Source organism: Kogia breviceps, chromosome 5, assembly GCF_026419965.1.
Source record: "Kogia breviceps isolate mKogBre1 chromosome 5, mKogBre1 haplotype 1, whole genome shotgun sequence".
NCBI classification, from domain to species: domain Eukaryota; kingdom Metazoa; phylum Chordata; class Mammalia; order Artiodactyla; family Physeteridae; genus Kogia; species Kogia breviceps.
The window spans coordinates 88,695,608-88,718,286 of NC_081314.1; the positions used below are offsets into that span (position 1 = coordinate 88,695,608).

Genomic DNA, 22,679 nt, shown 5'->3' on the forward strand with positions numbered 1-22,679 from the left:
TTACAAGCTGAGGAGAGAGGCCTGGAACAGATGCTTCCCTCACAATTCTGAGAAGGAATCAACCCTGCCAACATCTTGATTTTGGACTTCAAGCCTCCAGAACTGTTAGCAAATAAATGTCTGTTGTTTAAACCACCCAGTCTGTGGTACTTTGTTACAGTGGCCCTACAAGATAAAATCGCACCCGAGTCCCATCAAGGACCTACGCCATTGGTTCTGACTGGAGCCTTATGGTTTCATCCATCTTTTCTTTGTCAGGGTGGTTGGTGTCAGACTGGCAGGCAAGAACAAAGAAAAAATGTAAGAATCGCAGTGTGTCAAACCAACTCATGAGAAGGTGGAACAGAAACACAGAGCCACTGGGAGTTTGATTACTCTCATGGTTTATTAATATTCAGATTGAAAAAGGAGCCTAAGAGCCAGAAGTTAACGCTAATTGGCACATTTGCTTTATTTCTTTATTTTCAAAACAAACTGGGTTTTGAATTTTTTCCTTTTTGTTCATTCCATCACATTGAAAAGGAGGAAAAGAAAAATGGTTTTGAATTCACTCGATATTTTGGACTCCTCAGATGAACGGAACATTGCACACACACTTGGAACAGAGAGAGATAGAGAGGAAAGTGGACTCCCACAGGGCCACACGCACCAGATCAAAAAACTTGGATACAGTGCAAGAATTTCCCAAAATGATTGGATCATCATTACCAAAAACTCGCCATAACAACACCAAGAAACAAAAAATGTTTAAGCCACACTGTTTGACTTGGGATCTTTCCTGCTTTTTTTTTTTTTTTTTTTTTAAATGTTTGCCACACAGAGAGAAAGAGGTCTAGTGGGCGGGAGAGGACAGACTCACAGACGTGAGTAGGACAGGAAGGGAAACTTCAGAGAGGAGTTGAGAAGAGGGTGAGGAGTGACAGGGTTCAGGAGAGGGGAGAGTGGGGATGTGGAAAGCCATTTCTTAAAGTTCAGGCATGTTCTTGGTCCGCCTCGCGTTCTTCTCCTTTACCCTCATCCTGCCGGGCACTTTCCTTAGGTTTGGTTTCGTCTACAGCTTCTGAGGAAGAAAACAGATGGGGTTAGGGCAGGGGAAGCAGAGTTAGTATTTTGTCTCATCTGTTCAGATGATAGTGCAATGCATTTCTTCTTTTCATACCACTTCATAAAGATTTAAGATAAAAAGAGATCATTGCTATCTCAATAATGTAATTTCTAGGTTCAGAAGAGTTTACCCCCAGGAAATTGTTCTGTGACACATAGGGAAGAGCCCAGGAACAAAGCTGTGATATCGTGGGCGAGGAGTTCACTAAAGAGAAACTACCATGGTCTTTAATCTCTCAGCCTTACAGTTAAGGTATCCACACATGGGGGGTCCACAACGATCTTGTATTTCTTTTGCATTAATGTCAGACTTATCATGACAGATACTTTATGTGGATCATTCAACATCCATTCCAACTATCTCACCCCTCATTTCTAATATTATAAAGGCTGGAAAGTGAAGTACTTGCATTTTCAGCTCCCCTTGGAGCTAGGGATGTCCATATCATGCAGTGATGGCCAAATCGATAGAGACAGACTTCCCTGGGAAGGCTCCAGAGGAAGTGTTTGCTCTTTACTTTCTCCTATTCCTAATGACCGTGACATCAGACTACCTGGTGCTGTAACAGTCACCTTGTGACCATGCATATAAAAACTATACACTAAGAATGGTAAAGCAGAAAGATAGAAAAAAACCTACTTGTTACCGACCATACTACGCCTGGACACTTTTCCTCAGACTTTTTCTTATTAATGTGAGACAAATAACTAACTTCTTTAAGCCACTGTAATACTCAGTCAACTGATTTCGTACTACAGACAGCTTACTAGTATGCCAGCTAATGGAAAGAGCATTTGCCTTGACATCACCTCTATTATTAAATGAAACTCCTGTATCAGGGTCCCCAAGACTCCCCCCAGGTTCAGCGATTTGCTAGGAGGACTCACAAGACTCAGCATATAGTCCTTCTCATGGCTACCATTTACTACAGTGAAAGGATATAAAACCAAAAAAATCAAAGGGAAAAGTTGTATGGAGCGAAGTTTGGAGGAAATCAGGCACAAGATTCCATGAGTCGTCTCATGGACTCATACAAGATGTGCTTAATTCCTCCAGCAATGAAGTGTGACATGTGTGAGATGTCATAGACTAGGGAAGCTCACCTGAGTTTACAAGTCCAGGGTTTTTATTGGACACTGGTTGTGTAGGCACCCTCTACCTAGCACGTACCAAATCCAGACTCCCAGGAGGAAAACAGACGTCCAGCATAAACCACATTGTTGGCACAAAGAGTTTAGGCACGGTGAACACTCTTAGTTAGGAAGTGGTGAGAACTCTCTCAAAATTCAAGTTCCCAGATGCCAGCCAAGGGTCGATTTTTCACACAAGTATTTCTAAGACTTGAGAGATGTTGAGACTAGAGAAATGGGGAACTTTTAGGAGACCATTAGAAGAGCTCATAAAAATGTATGTTTCTTTGAAATCAGTCAGCTATATATTTATATTCAGATAAAGCTGAACATTTATATCCAAACAAGACCACTGCTGCTAAATATAATTTTGGGAATTCCTTCTTTGGACACCTATCTAATAATATTCTTTTAAGTCTCTTCAGTAGCAGAAAATACTTATCATTTTGAAAATAGATGTGTTTTTTTAAGAATCAAATGAGGCTGGTCTGGTAAGTAGCAACAATGACAGGTCATTTTATCTTACAATGACTTGTTTTTCACCAAAGTTTTTAAGTCTGATTTATTTTGTGGGATTTGCAGCAGACTGTAAGTTACTTTCAAAATGTAGTTATCCTAGTGAGGCTATCTACTACTACTCATAAAGAATTTTTTAAGGTTAGATCCCTCCAAGGTGATCATTATTAACTCTTGATGAACCACCACACTGATCAGATTTTCCAACAAAAATTTTTGGGTGAAACTAACTCAGTTCTGATCTTCATAATACTCTATGTACCAGCAGTGTTCCTCATGTATTATAGAACTTTGGTGTGCTAATGGATCATTTAATTTTCTATCAGAAGAAAGCTTCCATATTTGTTAGATCTTTTTATAGCAATTTTCAATTCTTTCAGATAATTTATTTAGTTCCCTAGCCATGCCCAAATTTTGGAGACTACAGGTATGCCCACAGTGGTTTATCATCTTTACCAGTTCCAGGAAACCACATATTTAGTGCCCTCTTCAAACTGCAAAAGAAACAGAATATTGATTTAAACTGTCTAGAAGAACATAGAAGGATTAGCTATAGGAGCAGAGAAGACTTCAAACCTCTCTTATTAAAATAAAAACCTGGGAGCTATTATGTATGATTTGAAGTAGATTAGGAAACTCAAGAGAAAAGGTGAAATCAGGCTGGTTAAGGTGAGAACAGAGGTATATTTGTGAAATAAGGGAACACAATCCAAAAAGAGAAAAAGAAGGAAAAAAGATCCAGATAACTTTAAATAGCCACAGTTTCTGTCCACTTCTAGAGTGGAATCAGGTTAAATCCTCCCAAATTCCCCCACTTTCTCTTGTCATTCTTTGCCTGGGCCTAGGAGAAACGGTGAAACTTGACATGCATCTGTTTATTGTGACAGGAAGTCATTGCTGTCTGTTCCTTATTAAAAGAGCTTCAAGATCTACATATTCTTCCCCTCAAATGCTTCAAAGTGTTTGAAATATAATTATTTATTCATTTAGTTGTTCTATAAATTGATATTGAACACCTGCAATGTGCCAGACATTCTTCTAGGTATTGAGAAGAAAAGTGAGAAAACCAGTAAATACCCTTGCTCTTGTTTAAGCCTTTTGTAATAAACATTTAATAGGCAATGATGAAATCCATAATTATAGAATATTGGCAGTGAGAGGGACCTCTAAGATCACCCAGTGACTAAACCGTAAGTCTTCAAGGGTAACGACAGTATCTACTTTTGTACAACTTTGAATCCCCTATGTCCAGCACAGAATCTCATGCAGGAAAGGCCCTCAATAAATACTTGCTGAATGAAAGAATGAAAGGACATCCTCATTTCATAGAAGAGGAAACTGAAGTTCAGATAAAGAGATTTTTCTCTAAATCATATGGTTTGCTCATGTCAAGCCAGGACTAAAATCTAGGTCTTCTACTTGTCCAGGTTTCCCCATTATATCAGGTGGTCAAATTCGACCAGAGAAGGTCAAGAAGGTCTTTATGGAAAAAACCATAAATTGTAACTTTCCTGACCCCTTGTATAAAGTGTCTACCTATAGCTACCATATTTGAGTATTTCCTACATGTTTAGAACAGTTTTAAATGGACTTGTGTCATTTGATTAATTCTCACAGCTATAGGCCGGGAAGCTGATGAACAATAAGATAAAGGAACACAGTGAATGGCAACAGTGAATTTCAACCTAGGACAGCGCCATCTAGGTAGCATCTATTTTACATTGCTCTCCCAGCTCGTCCCTTTGTCCAAGAAGGGTGGATGGGCTCAGAGTAGGAGCTATAGCAGGGGGTCCACAGGTATGTAGGCCTGGAGACTATGAAGTCTAAAAATTGGTCTTTGTAAAAGCAGTTCAGAATGGAGGGAAGAATTCTGATTAGTCTTGAATAATATGAATCTGGTCTTGGCCCTTTCTGGCACTAATTACATAATTTGTAAATGCTAGAGATGAGTTAATATGCATTCTTTTTAGTATTTTATGCAAAACCTTTGATCTTCATGGTGAGTTCAAAGATGGATGAATGGCTGAGGCCAGCTGGTCACTCCAGTGATCATGATCCAATTAGCGTAAATAATCACATTCCCCATCTAGAAGCTCAACCTCTCTCTGAGACAGTTGTTACTTAAGAGGCTGTGGAAGCTAAAGACTGAATGGGATTTTCAGTACCAAGTGACATAAAGCAAGTGAGGGAAGTAAATGTGCCCAGAGCTGGCGAATGAGGAAAGCCTGATGTGACAGCTGAAATCCAGCAAGTTAAAGAATAGAAAGTGTTCTCCCTGTTTCAGTTTAGCTCTGAATAGTACTTTTACTCATATTAAATATGAAAACCTAACATTAATACTGTTATTTTGGTTAAGGCATTACAGGAAAAGAAAGATCACAAAGTGAATCACAGTTGACCCTTGAACAACAACTGGGTTGGGGGCGCCGACCCTCTGTGTAGTTGAAAATAATCCATGTATAATTTATAGTGGACCCTCCGTATCCATGGTTTATCCATATCTGCAGTTCCTCTGTATCCAACATCCAACATCCATAGATTCAACCAACATGGATCGCGTAGTACTGTAGTATTCACTATTAAAATGAATCCACATATAAGTGGACCTGTGCAGTTCAAACCTGTGTTGTTCAAGGCTCGACTGTATATATCTCCTATCTATGTGTATATATCATGTGACTAGCGAGCTTCCTCACTAGGAATCATTATTACTCTACCTAGGATGGGTTTCTTCCCCCAAATCAGTCTTTACGCCAGAAATCAACCCTGAAATACAATTTTACTATGATACAGACTATGTCCCCAAATAAATAAATAAAACAAAAACTGATGATGTATTTTAGCAGTTTAGTCTAAAAGGGGGAAAATTTGTCTCTTAATAAAATAAAATTGAGCAATTTTAATAATTTTTATTTGTATTAAATACATTCTCAAAAATTACAGTCAATTTGAAGAGATAATGTTAGAATCTGATAAAGAGCTATACCCTTCTCCAGCCTTGGTATGTTAGCCTTGACAAAAACATTACTTCTTCTGGGCCCAAAGACCTCTTAGAAATAACTATGTTCAGTAGCAGCTGCCATGAATTTTACCATTTCCATGTTACTTTAAAAAGAGAAAGTTAACATCATGACAGTAAAGCCATGTATTCTTCATGTTCTAGAGTTGAAGGTTGCTTCAAAAAGGAAGAAATAGGGCTTCCCTGGTGGCGCAGTGGTTGAGAGTCCGCCTGGCGAGGCAGGGGACACGGGTTCGTGCCCCGGTCCGGGAAGATCCCACATGCCGCGGAGCGGCTGGGCCCGTGAGCCATGGCCGCTGAGCCTGCACGTCCGGAGCCTGTGCTCCGCAACGGGAGAGGCCACAACAATGAGAGGCCCGCAAGGAAGAAATAAATGTGTTCATTAATTCATTTATTTATTCAATAAAAGGTCCTGGGCCTTTACTCCATGCCACACACTGTGCCATGCATTTCAAATGCAATGCAGTGCAGTGGTGACGCAATGAAAACACCAAGCAAAAAGCTCTGCCTTCTTGGAATTCACATGCTAGTAATTATTGTTTGTGGGAGAAGGGGTGATAAAGGAAAAAGTAATATCTAGACAAGAAGAGCTCAGCGCAAAGGGGCATATTTTCTCCTAGGCCACTTCTCTTGGATTTGCAAAGTTGAGCGTCTCTAATGAATCTCATACATTTTGAAATATGGAAAACTCTAGTAGTTTTCTTATTCTTGACTCACAACTACCAGTCCTAAGAAAGATCAAGACCACATTAAGACAGCAATAAAATTGAAAGTCATTTCTATATCCATTTGGAACCGGGTGGTGGTAGGGGACCCCGGTGGATGATTTCACAGTCGTCCTTGAAATATGTGCCTCTAACTGGCTCTCTGATTCTTGCTGAAATAGATTCTGGAAGCAGCTCTTGTCTTTATGCATTCCATTCATTTCCTCAGAAGGGTGAGAATAGCACGTCTGCACATTCTGTTAGTGAGCAAATACCAGGAGCATATGCAGCAGCGGCTGCTTGTGTGCTCAGCCAGGCAGCCCGGCTGCAGTGCTGCTGGAGAGATGGCGGTGTTCCCAGCTGCCATTGCCTACACTGAGCTCTAATGGCCCTGTTTACTGGCACCGGTCCAGGCCCCTCCACAGCCCTACATTACTGAAATTAGGTTGAGTGGATTTCCCAGTAAAACATTACCTCTTGGGACCTGCCCAGCTCTCCCCAGTCTTGTCAACATTGATTAAATAGAAGCTGCTATCATCCTGGGGCCATGCCCACAATTACTCTACCAATCACCACTGGGCTGGGCTGTTTGCTTCCTTTCCCTTTTGATTTTCACTTTTCTTGAATATTAAGCATCATTACCTCAAAGGCTCAAAGGAAAGTAATAAAAACAACATTCTGTAGCTACCTCACACATGTCCCTTTGTTACTTACACGGTCTTCCTCTTGAGCTGTGCACCAGATATCAGTGTGGAGCCTGGATCATGGCTTTGGGTGGTCGCATTTTGCTATTCTTTTTTGTTTTTCATTTTTGCCATGTTTTCCATTTCAAGTCCCTCTCAAAACACTGAGTCAGTATACAGCATTTTGTGTCAGCAGAGTGGTGCAAGTATCACCTATGCCCCCAACTCCTTGCTTTCTGAGACTTTGAAAGCAAATAATCCTATTGTTTATCACACTACTCACTTGAGGATTTCAAAGAGTAGCAAACAAAACCTAACCAAGGAGAAAATTCAGAGGCGAGGTCCCAGTGATATCTGAAATATACATATACAAGTCTACTTCTCTCAAAAGTTTCCGCCTAGGACCAAGCTGATTTCTATCTAGCCTTGCTACCAATTAGTCACCTGACCTCCGAGAAGTTACTTTTCCTTTGCCTCCATTTTCTAATCTATAAGAAGTATGGATAATAATGACTGCCTCGCCTTATTGAAGGAAGGTATTTAAAAGCACTTAATAAAATTTAAAGTGCAGCATATAGTATGTTGAGATTTTAATACAGCCTGTGGGATTTGGGTAAAAAAAATCCATCAAGTTTAACAGTTTCATCCCAGGAGGAAAAAAAGTAATTTCCCACAGGAAAAAAAAAAAAAAAATCATCTTTCTCAGATAAATGACTAAGAGGGCTTCTCCCCTAGAATGTTCCTATAAAGTCTCTAAACAAGAATACAAGTGATTTATTAATTAAATAGGTCTACTCTGTTACAGAAATTGAGAACGAATCTAGGATTTCTAACCTTTGGAACAACATTTAGTGTTTTATTCTAAAACAGAAATGACCCAGAGATTTTTTTTTAATTAAAACAAAAGTCAAAGATGATACAAGTTGGCCTTGAAAACATCTTAAACATTCTCTCTACAAAATGTCTATCAAACCATCAAAAATGGGTGTCCTACCTTCTTCCTCCGTTAGAAACACGCAGAAAGATAAAAAATTACAATTTATGTGGCTTGCATAGTTGCCTTAAGTCATTTTTGGAACAAGATGGGATAAACATGTAAAGCTGAATGGAATTAACATGATCTCTTATCATTATTACAGTGAATAAGTCAACTTTTTAAGGCTAAAAATAAAAATAAAAATTTGGGGGGTATTTCCACTCTAGCATAAAAGTCATGTAGACACACTCCTTCATCCCTCCCCTCAGCTAAATTGTGCTGAGCTGGCAGTTGAATCTGTAGATCTTCCAAGGCATTCCTTACGGTTAGGATGTGGGAGGAGTGGAGAAACGGGGAGTCAGTACTAACAATGACGGCGCCTATGACACGGAGGCACTTTGAGAAGGGCTGTGTCCGGGATAGAGAAGTGATGTTGTGATAGAGTGTATTGCTAGTGGTGACTATCCGAAGAAATTCAGCCTAAAAATTGTCTTACCCTCTTCTGTAGATTATATGTATATTTAAAAATTCAAAATCCCATCTGACCAGAGTTCAACTCTGCATCTCCCATTTCACCTCATAGTATCCCAGGTGAGGAGAATCTAGCTAGGAGAAAATCTTAGCTGCATCGCTCTAAGCCTTTACAAACTCAACTGTCTAAGGTGCCAGGCAGCTAATGTTAATGTGAAAATCTAGCCATAGGTAAAATCCAGTGGCGGGGTCCACGGAGGCCTCGTAAGAGCAGGCATTGCCTAAAGGCATTTAAAAATTTTAAAACACTATCACTGGAAAAACAAAAGGGGAAGGAGTGTCTGGCGTAAGACTCTTAAATTATACCAGGAAGATACATTTCTGGACTCTGACTTCAAAATGGAAGCAGTTTCCCTTAATCAGAATAAAAGATAGTCACACTGTATTTGTCTTCAAGAACTAACTCCAGATCAGGAGTCCTAACTAACAGTGCGAACTTTTCCATTTTGCTAAATTTAAATTACTCATATCTCAAGATTTTTTTTAGTGAATGAAGTAAAAAATAAATAATGACTACTGCGGATTTTATAAATGGCCTACCAAAGCCAAAAAAGAGATACCAAAAAATCCAATTCTCGATATTCTCTCTCCCTTCACTTGCTGTTCAAATATTCTCAACATCTCTACATCCCTACCTATACCTTCCAGATGTCCTAGGCTCCTTTCACAGATGCTGTTGGTGACATTCTCAGATCCCTTTTACCAGGCTCATGTCCCCAGCTCCCAGCTGCTGGAGGTGTTAGCTGCCAATGACCCACACCTGCTCCTTGGGCGGGGGATGTAAACGGAATCACCTCAACCTGAGGTGCCTGAGAGGTCATGGCCCTTCTGCCCCCTGTGACTCCAGACACAGACAATCTCTGTGATGCAACTTGTGCTTCAGCACAGATTGTGGGATTAGGCTGAGACCATGCTTTTCCTGAACCCATTTTGCTGTCTTCTTCCCCTGGCTTCTCTTCTTTCTTCATTCCCTTATGGATTTCCACCAATAAAGTATTCGCACAAGAGTCCCTTCTCAGGCTCTGATTCTGGGGAATGGGACCAAAGTTATACCTTTAACCGAAAATTAAGGACTGGAGATAGGAGGCAGGCCAGTCAATTTCCTTAGTCAATGTACATAGCAAGTCTTCAAGGTTTGAATCATTTGGGTTTGTCGCTTAGTCAGCCCTCATGACCCGTCTCAAATGTTTCCATACCTCCAAACCTATCCTACATGGAATTAATCACTTCCTACTTTTTATTTGTATAGAAATTATATCCATTGCATTATATCCTAGTTTGTGGTATCTTTTCTAGTCTTCTTGACTGTGAACTAATTTCTCAAATGAAAAGTCTGATACATTTGCAATAGTTTGAACTCCACAAAGGCAGAGATTTATTTTGTTCACTGATGAATCCCAAATGCTTAGAAAAGTGCTGGCAAATATATATATCTTTAATGAATCAAGGCATCTATATTAACGTCAACTCCTAGTGTCACGCTTATCACAAGATAGGCGTTTAATATTTATAGGAGGGACGAAAGTGATGAAAAAAGGGGACAATTCCAAATATGCTTTGTGTCATGTAGATAAAACCTTAATTACCTCAAGCATAAAAACTGTGGACCTGTATTGTTACCATGACCAAATAGCAGAGGTATGCCTGAATTTCAAAATATTGCATTATGAAAAGGAAACAATATTATTCTGCTTTATAGGCATTAGGCATGGAAAGAATTATTCCATCATCTTCCTTTTTTTTTTACTAATTTTAATTTTATGTCTTCTAATTTTATAACAAATTATTCAGATATAAAAAACCCAAATGTAAAAAATAGATATCTACTATAAGCATCACTATTTTTAGATGGAACAGGGTAGTGGTTAGGACAGCTGGTTCTGGAACCAGCTATTTTCATTTAAATTCTATCTCTGGGCTTCCCTGGTGGCGCAGTGGTTGAGAATCCGCCTGCCGATGCAGGAGACACGGGTTCGTGCCCCAGTCCGGGAAGATCCCTCATGCCGCGGAGCGGGTGGGCCCGTGAGCCATGGCCGCTGAGCCTGCGCGTCCGGAGCCTGTGCTTCGCAACGGGAGAGGCCACAAAAAGTGAGAGGCCCGCGTATCACAAAAAAAAAAAAAAAAAAAAAAAAAAAAAAATTCTATCTCTGACACCATGACTTGGAGTGAGTTATTTAACCTCTTATTGCCTCACTTTCCTTATCTGTAATTGGTATTAATATTGGTACCCACCTCATGGGGTTACTAAAACACTCAAATGTGTTAATTATTTAAAGTACTTAAAATGAATGGCATGTTTCAGTAAACTGCTTAATAAATATTGGCGATTATTATTAAGTGAGTGGGAGGGAACTAACACTGGTTTAATGTTTACTATGTGCCAGCCAAGTGCTAAGGGCTTTCACATACTGGTGTTCAATATATATCATCTGTGCTCTCCTAGTCCTTTGTCAGTAAAGTGGAAGTAATATCTACCTCATAGACTTGTGATGAGCATTAAATGAGAGGAAAAAAAAAAGACAACCTAACAAGGTGTCACTACTTTGCTCACCTACATGCCTAATAAATGAGAATTAGCTTCTCTCTCTCACGCGTATCCACTCTTAGACTACAGTCAAAGAGAAACTTTCTTCGAGTATCCCGAGAAAGGGAGAGAGAAGTTTGTTCCTTATAAAGTTTCTGCTTGTAAAGTAAAAAAATAATAATGCTTTGAAGTTAAGGTCTAAAGTCCAAAAATGATCACCAGGGCAAAGTTGACTGTTGGCCAAACTTGAGAGGCATGATTCTATGATGCAAGAATCAAGGCTGCTAAATAGTAATGTCTCAAAAGGCAAGAACTTCTCCGCTATTGCCTCTACTTCAGAAGAGGACAATCTTCTCTATTTCACACTTAAATAGCAGTCAGTTGATTTCAAAGGAAACCACCTTATCCTTGGGCTTCGCTCCATTGGATTCCCTCCAGTTTGTAGCAAAAGTACATTTACTATACTGACTGAGCAAGAACCAAAGAACCCCTTGCCCTCAGATGTGTAGTAAATCTTGTTCCAGTAGGCAAGTTACAGAGGGGATGGCAATTATCCAGGCTTAAGACAGTACATCCAATTTTAAGAAAAATTCTCTGATTCATTATAATTATTGAGCCCAAGACTTGAAAGAAACCTAGGACTTCTTGTCCCTTAACCTTAAGGAAAATGACCATTTACAGTGAAATTGTTCAGCTTTATTATGAGAAAGAACTTTCCATTTCTGTGGACAAGGCATGTCTGGGGGCAGAAATCCCTAGGGCTGTGTGGAAGACTGCTCTGAGGGGGTTATTCCTTCTGCCTATGCACTGTGCTGTCTCATTTCTGGGACTTCTCAAGCATGGAATTCCAGCAAACCTTGAAGAGTAAAGAGATTAAAGATGGAGTAGGAAGTGGCCACTTTCTTACAAGAATTACAGGCAGAGAAATGCCATACTTCTTTTGGAATCTTGATCAAACATGAATGAAGTTAGCATTTTTTCCCCACTAAAGTTTATTCATAATTCCTCTTCCTGCATTTCAGAGAAAGTTAATAATTTTCTAAAAATCAAACTTCATGTATTTGATGTTAATTATTTAGGCCCATACTTAGGAGATGAGGAAATGTCGGACAGGCTAATTGTGTTTGTTGGTCATTTTTCATTGAATCTACTCTCTTAGCTATTCTTTCTTGAAGTTTTTCACATTTATCCAAACAGGCTGCTTAGGTATTATACCAGCCATTTCAAACAATTGTGTTTCCTTAGATATTTCTATTATGCTCACTGTTTTCAACGAGTCATCCTAGATCTTATCTAGTGATCAGTTACAACAGTGTAGTAATTTGTGTTTGTCACACCTTGAGAAAGTTAGTGAACTATTTTCTAGATTATACTGGTTTTAAAAATTCAACCAATGATTTGTAATGTTTTAATATATATTGAGTTAATATGCCATATTACAAAAAATATTACAAATATTTTCAACAATTGTCTTTAAAAGCAAATTTGCCAAATCTCATGATCTGATATTTGATTACATGATTTGATTATCTGACTCCACAGTTAAAATATAGAAACCCAAACTAGAAATAATTCTAACTCTATAAGGGTCATTCCAGTAGTGACTACAGCTGCCTAAAAATTTTTCCTACATATAAATATCTATTGCTTGGATAACATTTAAATTTTAAAAGAGAAGCACTATTCTTATGAGTCATATTCAGCTCATGCCTTGCCATGTCTCACCATGATGTGTTTGGGTAGTAACTGAGATTAGCTAGACAATTACTTATCTGTGTTCTTTAATTTTCCCTTATGGCTGTATCTACACAGCACAAAGAAAACTAAAGACTTGGCAGTTCTCTTGCTAATTTTATCATTGCAAATGGATAAACCACATAATTCAGGACAAAAATACAAAATCTGTATATATTGTTATGGAGTGAGCTCCTAACTGTAAAATTACGGAATAATGAAAGCTGAAGGAGATCTTAGAGATTATCTGATCTCAGCCCCTCACTCCCTCTGAGAAAAACTGAAGGTAGAGCATTTCTGTGACTTGCCCAAAGTCTCACAGCTAATGAGAATTCAGTGATCCTCCCATAACATCATAATGTCTCTCACAACCTTTGAGGATGATGAATTCTACTGCTTGATTTTAACTGGCATCTCTCTCCAGTAATCCTAAATGCACTGTGTAAGTCTGTTCCTCCCTCCCTCCTTCCCCATCACTCCCTCCATTCCTTCTCTCCTTTGTGAAATAAAAGGCAAACTCAATATAATTTTACTTTAAGAGCCACCAGAAGTAATTTTAGATACTCTAGAGGCTTGCAGAACCAGGGCTGAGGATTACTGTTGCATCAAACTTCAATACATTATGCACAACTGGTGAGAGGTGATGTGGATATTCTATATATAGAGGGGAAAAAGTGGAGACCTCTAAAATTGGTGGCTTAGGCTGAACAGTAATCAGTGATTATGGCAGGTTTCATAAACTCAATGACTAAAGATTTGCTGGGTAATGAAAGTCCAGCAGTAGCTGAAATTACTACAAATGCTGTCATACCTAGAAATCTGTAAGAGATCAGTACTATGTCCTGATAAGAGCAAATAAAAGTGCATATCATTCCCCCGTCTATCACTCCCTCCACTTCCCGATGAAAGCGGAGTGTTCAAAAGTCCACTGAGAAGGTTAACTCAATTTTGAAATTAATTTTAAAAATTATTATTGTAACAAGAAAGCCCTATAAAAGTTGTTTGTGTTGTATGCTTGTGTGCAGGTAAATAGATGCAATCCCCATCTCTTGCTGGGACAATTCATTTTGCATTCATTGTGTATTTTGGCTTCCTAGGGCCTGTCAAATTATGGCACTGCCTTTGAATGAAAAATTGCTTTAAGAATCAATAGTACTCACTGGAACACAACCAGAACTATATCGAAAAAGTGATATTCATATTTGTACTGATTTCTCTCTTTCTAGTAAAGAGCTCAGAGCTCTTATATTTAGTGGCAAAGAATGTAATAGTCTTGGCTATTTAGAGACATTGGGACCATGAGCAGTTAAAGAATAAAGATTCATGGTGAGTCTATAGCTTACCTTAGACAGAACCATAGAATCATATGTGTCCTGCCCATCCTATAGCACTGCCATTGGAAAAATCATTCTGCTGAAGGCTTTCTCTCTTTTTTTTCTCTAATAAAACTATTTTCTAAGACATACCTTATGTCTAGAATCTACCTCCTACTCTCTTCTTTCTTTCAAAACCCTATTTATTTGAAAGTAATCAGACTGCATACAGAGACCTTAGAATAGAAAGGGGCTCTGGAGACCCACCAGCAACAACTTACCTAATACAGGAATCTCCCAGAATCCTCCTAGTAGACAGGCAGACTCTGCTTCAACAGGCCACTCCAGCTCTAACTGTAAATTCTTCCTGATAGTCAGCTAACACCTACCTCTCCTAAGTTTTTATGGAGTTCTTTCCTCTAGAATAACACAGAACAAAATATGTTCTCAATATGTTTTCTTTTGTACAAGACAGTCCCCAAATGCAAAGGTAACAGCCTCTTTCTTCAAGAAATTTACCAGCCTGTTCTTTTCCTCTTCAATCAACAAACTTCATGAAAAAATAAATTCAAATTATGCCTTTTCTTCATCTCACCTCTCTTAGTTCTCTAGGAGCTGACTTCAATTCTATCATTTTTCTAACAGTGCTCTCCTCAAATTCACCCCCTCCCTCAAAATTATATCCACATCATAAGGCCTTTTCTCATTTACCATTGTTCTTGATCTTTTTCTGACTACTCCTTTTGACAGTGTTGACTTTTACTTGAGCTCTGTGCTCCAGAAAATAGGGGCAGTTAAGAAATTCTCCCAACCTTTTGTTTTCTGAAGTCTCCCCATCCTTTTACACTCTAGGAAATGGCTTACTGTAAGATACTCTTCTCAATATGATCTGCTGTCCACTCTCTCTCATGACTCCAGAAGACTCATGGGTGACTCCCTTGTTTACCTGTAACAAGGCCAAACATAGATCTTTCCTCCTTTGCCTTGAACTTTCTATTCTTTGTTTCATGAATGAGGTTAGAATTGTTTGTCTCTTTGAAACAAGGTAGACCAGTGATAAATAAATCTTGTTCAACTAACTGACTAGACTTCCTCTGATTGCAAAATAACCTCATTTGTAAATCACCCCACCTGTAATTTGTCTACTCCTCCTATAAAAGTCTAAGGGAAAGCTACCCTGCCAAGACACTGTGGTCTTGGGAGCTGGGGTCACTATTGCAATAGTTTGAACAAAACCAACTCCTTAATTGTTGGTGTATTTTTGTTTTTGACATCTTCTTTTTTTTTTGCGGTACGCGGGCCTCTCACTGCCGTGGCCTCTCCCGCCGCAGAGCACAGGCTCCGGACGCGCAGGCCCAGCGGCCACGGCCCACGGGCCCAGCCGCTCCGCGGCACGTGGGATCCTCCCGGACCGGGGCACGAACCCGTGTCCCCCGCATCGGCAGGCGGACTCCCAACCACTGCGCCACCAGGGAAGCCCATTGACATCTTCTTAAAATATTCCTTTCTTCTTAACTTTAATGAAGACCATGTTCTGGATCTGTGTTTGCTGTTTCCTCACTTTTCTTTGCCATTCTGGGTCTAGTGTTTGTTCCTTATCCCCTAACAAGACACAATCCAAGATTCAATTCTACATTCGCTTTGCAGGCTCTGCATCAAATGACTCATTCTCTCTAATGACTTTGACCCCGACCCCATAACCAGGTAACCACCACATTTATATTATCACTGTCATATTGTTAATCCCTATACATCACTGTAAGCATATTACTTTCTTTAACACAAGGTTTAATGACTCCTGGCCTCGTATACATCAAATTCCAATTTCTACTGCCAAATACTTCTCTACATCCTTGACTCTATTCCTGGCTCCAATTCTATATCTCAGTCTATACTGGACATCACACAACCACTATCGCTACAAATATGATATTGGCCTTATCATTCTTTCAGAGATCCAAGTTTAAAATCCTCCCTCTCTATGTGTATCTATCTGTGTCTATTGATTCTCCTTTCTCAGCAACACATATTTCCAATTGAGGCCATGAAATGGAAAAAACAATTAAATATAAGGACTGTGCTGATATACTTGATGAAAAATGTGCCAAACTCACAGGGAAAAGAGACTAGCAATACTACTACAGCTTGGGCATGGAGCCAGTAGTAGTCAGAGAAAGGAAGGACAGGTGAGTAATAATAACACAATATCTGAAGTATATATGGTTAAAGGCAATAGTCAAATAGAAAGTCAACAGCAAGGGTAGTCAACAGGCGTTGGAAGCTGATAGAACACAGCAGCTAGAAAGAGGCCAGTATACATAGACCATGGACGGACATGTGGGCAAGTCTCTCAGCCAGCAATAGGGTCCCCTAATCATGGACCAAGAACAAGATTCCCATCTCTAGGAGACAGGATGAGAATAAGGCAGGGTCTTAGTCTCAAGAGAAATCAGAGTACAAATGAAATGAATGAGACAGGGACCTAGGTAGAGCAAAACCAAGATGAAGTTTAGTTAGTGGAACTATTCTCAAGTGAGAGAGCAATTATTGGTGTTTGGGCACAAGTTGACTTGAGCCTGAGCCAATAGTGTGTAGGGCTCTTTAATTCTTCCTAGTCTAGGAATGAAAATGACATTGATTCCAGAACCAGACATAGAACTCAACTTGAAAAACAGATGGTAAGAGACCTCATTGGTGTGTCCTAAAGGGACAGAGGACAGTACACCAGGCTAGCACTTCAGGGGGTGGTGGCAACACTAACATCTGAACCAATAGAGCCATCTCTTAGCACATCTTTCTGCCTCCAAGGTGGCCCTCTTGCATGCTCCTCCGCTGTCTCTGATAGGGGTAACTATAATAGTTATTTAAAGCCTACAGATGATAATGCAAAAAGAAAGAGGAGATAGCTGCTGCCCCAACAAATGATTGTACATCACTGAATCTAAAAGAGGGGACATGACTTTCCTTGCGATTTAAATGAAAGTATACTAAATAAAATTTTTTGGTCGTAGTCTCACTATAATTTGCTTGGACATGTTTTATGTGTGCTGTCTGACCCTCATGTCTTTGCCATCACTGCTAAGTTCATAGAATTCCCAAAGGCTTTTAAACTCATCCAGGGACCTGGGCCTTCTTGTCCAATGTTGAGACCAAACACAAGAAAATACTAGGGATAGGAAAAATAAAATAGCAGTTAATTTTGTTTTCTAGGTTAGATTTTTATGAGATCTTAGAAGGAGAATTGGTGAACTCAGGGAGAGTTAGTAATAAATTTGGAGATAAAGTATTGAAAATATTCCGAAAATGTGGGAGAAAATGACGTTTTTACTGAAGCTAACTTGAGTATAAATTATAATGTAGAAATAAATTTTATGTGGCAGAGTCTCACAAAAGACTACTAGGAACATACCCATAGTTGAACACAGCTTGGTCTATTGACACGTCACAGCTAGGGAGAGCACACAACATGGAACCATGAGGTATGGCAGTAAGAGGGGGTTAGAAAGGACTTATCTGGGCTTGTGCTACAGGATTTGGAGGTAGATTCAAGGAAGCAGAGCTTTGCTCTTTGTTGGATGCTATAACAAAATAGGTGTCATTTTATGATTGGGCATCTTTTTTTTTGGCATCACTTTTTTTAAATTTATTTTTTAATTTATTTATTTTTGGCTGTGTTGGGTCTTCGTTGTTGTGTTCAGGCTTTCTCTAGTTGCAGTGAGCGGGCGCTACTCTTCATTGTGGTGCACGGGCTTCTCACTGCGGTAGCTTCTCTTGTTGCAGAGCACAAGCGCTAGGCATGCGGGCTTCAGTAATTGTGGCATGCAGGCTCAGTAGTTGTAGCGCACGGGCTTAGTTGCTCCGCGGCATGTGGGATCTTCCCAGACCAGGGATCGAACCCATGTCCTCTGCATTGGTAGGTGGATTCTTAACAACTGTGCCACCAGGGAAGTCCCTATGATTGGTCATCTTAATAAATAGTATCTAGAAGAAAGGAAGAATGAGGTAAGCATTATCATTCATACAGCCAGGCTAGGGAAATATTTGGCCATTTTATGGTTTAGACAATGTCCATACTTAGTCTGTGTTCAGATGTGACTACAGGGGTCTTGCTTTGTCTGGAACCATCACACAAAGTCCAATGTTGTGTTCTATGAAACTGTGTATGTTAATAGGAGAAGACTAAGGCCCACCTGTGGGTGCCAGGCCGGATCCTGGCTGTTAGGAGCTGCTTTTCTCTTTCTTGGGAGAAACAGCGGGGAGATTAAACTTAACTTTTCCAGATTTGAGATGTCAGTGTTCAGGTCTTTCCTTGTAATTGCCTGTATCCGCCTCCAGAGTTCTCCCTCTTGTCATACTTAACGAATGTGTGCTTCCCCTGAGCATAGAAAGAGAAATTACATTGATTGCCCAGAGACAGGGAAAAGATTCTACCTCAGTCCAGTGTCATCAGCCAAAGCCCTATCCTGAAAGGTTTTACTGGCTCTTAAAGATGCTGATGGCTCCCGATGGACTAGTGGCACTGTTTCCTAATTTAACATATTTTAATTAAATAAAATCTTTCCTGAGGAAGAAAGAGCGGGCCAAATCGGGTCTGTCATTTCAGTTGTTTTCTCACTTCCCTGATATGATGAGACAGCAAGTTTGAGTTTTTCACCCTCTCTCTCTCTTCCCCTCCTTCCTTTAATGGCCTGTCAAAAGGAAATTCCATCCTGTGTTGGCATTACTGCCTGCTGTAAATAAAGAGGAAATGGGAGGAAAGAGGAGGTGGGAGGGGAAGGGTGTGTGTGATAGAAGCTAGATCCACAGATCAATTGCAAGGCATCTCTCAGAGTGTCTAGACACCAGCTGCCTGGTAACCATGGAAACCCACAACTTTGACTGATGGGCTGAGGAGTAACGACTCTCAGGAGATCCTGTTGGGAGCTTGGTGGTGGCAGAGAGAGGAAGGAAGGTTGGGATAATGGCGAAAGAGTGTTAGAGTAATAGGAGAGAGAGCAAGAGGAAACACAACTCTCTGTGAAATGGGGGCATTACCCCGCTTACCATTTTTCTCATGCACATTCCACAAGTGGTGACAAGATACAAATATGCCATACCCAGCAGGTGTCAGGACACAGGTTGTTAAAGATGAAGAGCTGAGGTGGAATGATTACATTCCCATCAACCTCCTCAGTAAACCAAAGCTTTTGACAGTAAACAGACCTGATCAACAATTGCCTGAGGCAGCCTTGGGAGTGGGAAATTCCGGTCAGCAAGAATGGTTGTCACTTTTACAAGCACTTAGAGATAAAGAATACTCTCAGCTCTGTACATGAAGTATCCTCCCTTCCTGTTGCTCCCATTTTCCTTTGTACTAGGAAAGGGTTAGGAAGCTGTTTAAATAAAGGAGGTTGGTGGTGGGATTGTTGAGGGAATGAGTAAGAAATGAAGAGATACCTGTTTAGGGCCAAATCATCTGTCATATAAATGTATTTTGTTCTCTTCTTCATAGACAGGTGCCTATCATCAGAGGTTTCCAATCCATAGATTTTGAAGTGTTACAGTTGCTTGCTGTAACCCTGGTCCCTTCCCACCACACATTCTTTTTGGATGAGGATTTTCAGATAGCACTGGCACCCCTCCCCTCCACCCCTCTCACCACCTAATTTTGTACCCATTCCCACTCCCCAACCCCATCTCTTCACTCCACTTCCTTGACCAAGTACCACCACATACAACCCCCCCCACCAGGGACCCCCCCAGACCCTTTGGTGATGCAGAGCAGCCCTTTCTCACCAAAGTTTGTCTACAGCTATACAGACTACATTTATTGTCTGTCTCACAGTGTTTTGCCTTTACTCAGGCAATCTTATCCATCACAGTTAGAGTCTAACAGAAGACCTGCTAATTTTATTGGTGTTATCGGGGTCACAAAATTGTTTCCTAAATTGTGCAAAGCTAATAGATGGTGTGAGAATTAAGCCTTGGACTCTGACTGATCAAAACCAAGAGATAGGGCTTCCCTGGTGGCGCAGGGGTTGAGAGTCCGCCTGCCGATGCAGTGGACATGGGTTCGTGCCCTGGTCCGGGAAGATCCCACATGCTGCGGAGCGGCTGGGCCCGTGAGCCATGGCCACTGAGCCTGCGCGTCCGGAGCCTGTGCTCTGCAACGGGAGAGGCCACAGCAGTGAGAGGCCTGCGTACAGCAAAACAAAACAAAACAAACCAAGAAGTGTGTGTGTATGTGTGTATGTGTGTGTGTGTGTGTGTGTATATATATATATATATATATATATATATATTTTTTTTTTTAATGCAGTGTTTCCTCTGAAGAAATGCTCCTGTATGAAAAAATGTTCCAACCATATTTAGCTATAAGCAACATGTAGGCAAATTCAACATACTCAAAAAGGGCTACTAATAAGTAAATACTGAGTTAACTATCATTTGTAATAAGGAGAACATTTTAATCCACCAGAGACTCCTTATTAGACATTAAAGCTTTCATGACTTTGATTTGATGACTTAACCTGAGAGAAAGGCAGCTCCCTCCTAAGTAAAGATGTGTTTATGTCATCTATTTTCAGTCAGGGCAGAACTCCCAGTGGTCTGGAATTGCTAAAATGGTCCTCTTTTAGAGACGGATACTTTGCATGGGGAGATGAAACCACTTTCTTCCGTATGATTGTGTTCCATGTAGAAAGTGACTATAAAGCAGTGAGACTAGGACACAGATCTGGTGCCCCTGACAGCCCAGTGACAGTCAATGTCCAGCTGCCAACATCTTCCAATCCCTAGGAGGGATGGTATTACATGTAAGAATTATAGGAGTCTCCAAGGAACTTGCAAGGGAAGAGGAAGATGGAGGAATGTCTGTTCAGGAGGCAGAGGAGAAGTTCCTTCAGTGGTGATAAGGAGTAAACCAACTGAATGTGAGGGGACTTTGGGTCACCTTTGCCACCTATGCATTGACCGTCAGCACTGACTCTGCTACTCTGTTTGACTAAGGAGGCACCTTCCTCCACACAGTTCTACTGAGCATTCTGTTCCTATTCTAGTTGCTGGGGTATAGCAGAGTACAAAATAATAATAAAGCAAAAAAATACCCTGTTCGTGGAGCTTATATTATTCTATAGATTAACAGGTAAAATATACAGCATGTCAGGTGGTGGTAAGAGCTATGAAAATCATAATGTGGGGAAGGAGAATAGAGAGTGATGGAATGAGGGTGGTGCGACAATCTCCATCAGAGGGAAAGTCTCGTTGAGATGGTGACATGTGAACAGAAGCTGAAGAAGGTTAGAGAGTAGAATCTATGAGGATCTAAAAGGGGGGGAGGGGCGGTTTCTAGACAGAGAGACCAGTAGTTCAAGTGCCCTGGATGTGAGCACGTGTGGTTTGCCGGGGCTGTAGCACAGGCATTATGTTGCTGGAAGGGAGCAAGAGAGGGGTGCGGAGAAAGTGCACTCCTAGTGGTGACCTCTGCGAGACGCTAATCATGGAGGGCTCTGAGGCCATGTTAAGACCTTGGCTTTTATTGAAATGAGACGGATGCCAGAGAAAGTGAAATTGTGCTCAGATTCTAGATATATTTTGAACGTGGAGCCAACAAGATTTGCTGACAGATTTAAGATTGGAAAAGACAAAAGAGTCGGGGATAATTCCGAGATAGGTGGCCTGAGGTTCAGGAAAAGGTGAGCTTGCCATTTCCTGAGGTGGGGAGACTCGAGAAGTTTCAGGTTCAGGGAGAAAAGATAGGAGTTTGGTTTTCAAAATGTTTAGTTTGTGGTGTCTATTCGATACACAAGGTGAGTAAGCGGTGGTCTGGAGTGGGGAGAGAGGTCTGGGCTACTGAGGGATCATTGGGATTTATCAGGTTGTAGGCGATATTTGAAGCCGTGGACTGGGAGCGATCACCCAAAGAGTAAATGTAGGGCTTCCCTCGTGGCGCAGTGGTTGAGAGTCTGCCTGCCGATGCAGGGGACACGGGTTCGTGCCCCGTCTGGGAAGATTCCACATGCCGCGGAGCAGCTGGGCCCGTGAGCCATGGCCGCTGAGCCTGCACGTCCGGAGCCTGTGCTCCGCAATGGGAGAGGCCTCAGCAGTGAGAGGTCAGCGTAATGCAAAAAAAAAAAAAAAGAGTAAATGTAGATGGAGAAGAGGAAGTCCAAGACTGAGCTGTGAGAGACTCCAACAATGAGAAACCAGGAGATGAAGAAGCAAGGACAAGAGAAACTGAAAAGGAATAGCCAATGTGTTAGCAGAAAAAATCAGTAATAGGTAATATGCTGGAAGAACAGTAAAGTACTTCAAAGAGTAGAAAGTGATCAACTATGAAATAATATTGGTAGGCCAAAGAAGACGAGCCATGGAATGGACCACTGGATTTTAGCAATGAGGAAGTCATCTGTGACTTTGGCAAAAGTTTCATTGGAGGGTGAGAGGGTAGGTGTGATTGTTGTGGA

General features: G+C 40.7%; 1 protein-coding gene across 1 annotated transcript in view; it reads right to left on the reverse strand.

Moving 5' to 3' along the window:
* Nucleotides 1-366: 366 nt before the first annotated feature.
* GAP43 (growth associated protein 43) overlaps nt 367-22,679 on the reverse strand; it is a 92,109-nt gene continuing 69,796 nt past the window's right edge. Inside the window, exon 3 of the mRNA XM_067034558.1 lies at nt 367-1,060. Coding sequence (XP_066890659.1) covers nt 972-1,060 — 89 coding nt within the window. The 3' untranslated portion in view covers nt 367-971. The remainder of the gene's footprint in view (nt 1,061-22,679) is intronic.